Source organism: Mesitornis unicolor, unplaced genomic scaffold (genome assembly GCF_000695765.1).
Source record: "Mesitornis unicolor isolate BGI_N332 unplaced genomic scaffold, ASM69576v1 scaffold12406, whole genome shotgun sequence".
NCBI lineage: Eukaryota > Metazoa > Chordata > Aves > Mesitornithiformes > Mesitornithidae > Mesitornis > Mesitornis unicolor.
The window spans coordinates 35666-39243 of record NW_010190333.1 but is presented as its reverse complement, the minus strand read 5'-3'; the positions used below and the strand labels follow the sequence as shown (position 1 = coordinate 39243).

Genomic DNA, 3578 nt, shown 5'->3' with positions numbered 1-3578 from the left:
ACCCCGCCTGCAGCGGGCAGGACCGAGAGCTGAGAGGGCTTGGGCAAAGCCAAGCAGGACATGGTCGGGCACAGGCAGAGAAAGCAGGACATGGCCAGGGATGGCAGGACGCAGGCAGGGCATGGCCAGATGCAGGCAAGGGACCGCCAGATCCAGGCTGAGCAGAAGCAGGACATGGCCAGAGAAACCAGGACACGGGCAGGACATGGCCAGGGAAGCCAGGAAACGGGCAGGGTACAGCCAGATCCAGGTTGAGCACAGGCAGGACATGGCCAGAGCAGTCAGGACTGTTCAGCACCCTGGCAGACCTAGCAGGGCACTGCTCAGTGCCCCCAGCTCAGCCCCAGCCCAAAGAGAGGAGTCCCAGCCCTGGCACCAACTCCATAGTCCAACCCATTGCCCCTGGGCCTGTTCTACCCATGACCAGCACAACCCCCGGCCCAGCCTGCCCCTGCTTCCCAAGCCCTTGGCAGGCACTTGAGGGCCCAGCATCGCCCCACTGCCCCCCTGCACTCACCACCGGCCCAAGCAACCAGGCTGGGGGAAGGCTCTGGAGCATTCAAAGGCAGAGGTAGCAGCTGAATTTAGTGTTCCGGGTCTCCACCACTTACCCAAACCTCTTCTGGAGCCGTTCAGCTGCCCAGAACCCCACTATGTTGTGTCCCCATCGGTCCTGTGCTGGCAGCCTGGCTGTCTTGGAGAGCTCCATAAGTCAGGGACAAGAACAGGACAAGGGATGCAGGAATGGGCACAAGTCAGGGGTGCTTCTGGGGCACTACTCCAAGTAACCAACTCACCACCCTGTGCCTCAGTTTCCCTACTGCCAGCTGCTGTACTTGTATGTTGCAGTTTAGGGCACTGCAGCAAGAGTCAGATCTGCTCTGTCCCCCTGCTCCAGCAGTCCTGATCTGGGGATAACTCAGGACCTCCGTGGCAAGGTCCTCACTGGGGATCTGCGGCACCAGGACCCCAACCCCCATCATCCCATCTCCTCCAGGACTGTTAGCGCAGATGGGGTGGGACACCGGGGAGAAGAGAGTACCTGGCTGGGAGACCTTGGCACTGCTGGCTGGGGTGGGGCAGAGAACCAGGAGGGCTGGAGACGAGATGTGCCGTGCCGTGCCGTGCCGTGCTGTGCCGCGCTGTGCTGGAGGATGCTGGCACTGCCGAGGTCCTGCTTTCCCCCCCACAGATGGGACCTGGCTCAAGCCTGGCACCCATCCCGGCATTGGCTGCATCCCCCAGCTGCTGCTCCAGCGCTGCTGACTGCAGGACAATAGCAAAGCCTCCCCAGCCCCATCTTTGGTGGGGTTAGGGGGCAAGTGGCCTTAGGACCCATTGCCGGGCTCCAACCCCCTGGAGCCTCAGCCAGGCATGAATATTTCAGGGGGCTTGGCAGTTTTGTAATAACTGGCAACAAAGATAAACACCGGGAAGAGCACTATTTTTCCATGTGGGCTTGAGGAGTTTAATATTTTATCACTCAGAGCACAAAATATTTATGAACAATCTCATGTCAATCACTGGCTGAGGACTAATCATGACCTTTCCATGCCAGGGAGGACATGTCCCGACCACAGAGGGACAGCCAAGCCTCCCCTGACCCTTGTCCCCCCACATCAAACCCTAGTTTTGGGCTGCTACGTCCGACCGCTGGGGAACAACCTCTGGGCTGCCAGAGGCACTGGGGGCACTGGGGCAGGGGAGGGGCTGAGCTCTGCAAGCCTGGTGAGGAGCTCTGGCCCCCAGCATTGCCCTGGGGCACTGTGGCGGTGATGTCCAGGCTGCTCCCTCATCCCCAGCTGGGGACAGGAACTGGGTCCAGCATGGGCAGCTCTCCCTGCCCGCACCCCACAGCTGTGGGACCAGGCAGGCGGGATGCTGTGGTGGCACTGCACAGGCACGCTGCCCCCCTGCCCCGGCCCCTGCCATGCCCCACCAGGACGCCAGGGACCTGGCTCTACTGGTTTTACTTCCAGCAGGTTCCCAAGATGAGGGGGATGCCACCTCCCACCAGTCCAGTGGCTGGGACCCTTCCCAGCTTGGAGAAGCCAGGGACTGCCCCTGTGGCCCCGCTGGGTTGCCTGGGCAGGGCACAAGCTGAGCAGCAGGGACACAGAGCCCTAGGGCATCCCCCCAGCTTGGTCGGGGGGCACGGGGGCAGCCCACCAGCAGCCTCTCCCCGCAGCCCGCTCCCCGCCAAGGGGCAAGACGGCGCGATCAGCCTAAAGGCAGTGAGCAATGCCACCGGCCACAGGTGAGGAAAAGTATCCACTTTATTACAGACCCCCAAAGCGCCCCTGGCAGTGCCAGGAGGACCAGGTTTTTACACAGAATGTTTCCGTTTTTCAGCAAGGGGAGAAGAGGGGAACGAACCCAACTGACCCTACTCATGGCTCTTTGGTGCTAGAAAACACGCAGAGGTGCAGCAGAAGCTGTGGGTGCAAGGCGCACCGGCAGAGACAAGAGGGGACACCTATGCCATCCACCACCTCCTCCCCAAAGACACCTGCGAGGAATTTGCAATGCATCTGGAGACACAAAAAAGGCCAATGCAACTCACTGCCCCCACCGAGCCTGCACCTACCCCGTGCCACTGAGTGCTGCAGGAGACCCCCGCCTCCTGGTGTCCCCAAAATGGTCAAACACCCTTTCTGCAAAGAGGGAGAGCAGGTCCTGGGGGGAATCAGCGACCAAAATCTCTTGGCTGGAGAGGAAGGAGGTAGGAAAGGCGACCGTTTCCCAGTAACTCAGAGCCTGGCAGGAGGCGATGCAGCCTGGTCTCCGCTTCACTCTTCTCCTCTCTCGGCATCTATGGGCTCCTTGGTCCACTTGTCTGTGACCTCCTGGTTGCCTGCATAGGCCACATTGGGCAGCAGGCCTGGTGTTGCCTCCCCATCCCCGGTGACCTCCAGGTCCAGCTCCTCAAAGGAAGAGCCACTGGCCCCTGACTCGCTGTAGCTGTGCTCGCTGCGGTTGTCCACCTCCTCCCGGCCACGGCTCGCTGGGAAGGGCAGCAGGATAGAGGTGGCCACTGAGGTGTCTCTGCTATCAGTTGTGGCCTCCATGCTGATGGAGCTCGTCTCACTCATGGTGTCGGCCCCTGGCAAGGAGAGAAGAGGGGAATGAATGCTGTGGGAAGGAGGTGGTGGGGATGGGATGCCACAGCCTTTGAAGCCACCAGAAGCCTCAGAGACATCAGGCCACTGTGGAGACCACCTCCTGGCCCTTGTCACCAGGGCCAAGACAAGCATGAGCTGGATTCATGAAGCTCCCCAAAGCCCAGCCGGCACGAAAAACCCCTGACCTCCTGCCATGCCCCGGCCCCACTGCTGCTCCCTGAGCACACAGCAAAGCCAGTCCTTCCTTAGGGAGAACACCTGGCCTGGGAGCCAGGGGACACCCCTGCCCCCAGCACAGCACCAGGAACAAGGTGAGGAGCAGGACGCTGTGCTGTGAGAGTGATGGGGCATTGCTTGAGCACCCAAGAGGAAGGCAGCACCTGGGCACATCAGAGGTGGGTGTATGTCCAGCCTCATTCCAGGGCTCCCCAGTGCTGTGTTCAGCACCCCCCCCAA

At 61.2% G+C, this 3578-nt stretch overlaps 1 protein-coding gene across 1 annotated transcript in view; it reads right to left on the bottom strand.

Annotated features, from left to right (window-relative positions):
- Positions 1–2789: 2789 nt before the first annotated feature.
- Positions 2790–3578, bottom strand: part of TEX264 (testis expressed 264) — a 34925-nt gene continuing 34136 nt past the window's right edge. The window contains 1 exon segment of the mRNA XM_010186372.1: positions 2790–3103. Within this exon segment, the coding sequence (XP_010184674.1) occupies positions 2790–3103 (314 nt within the window).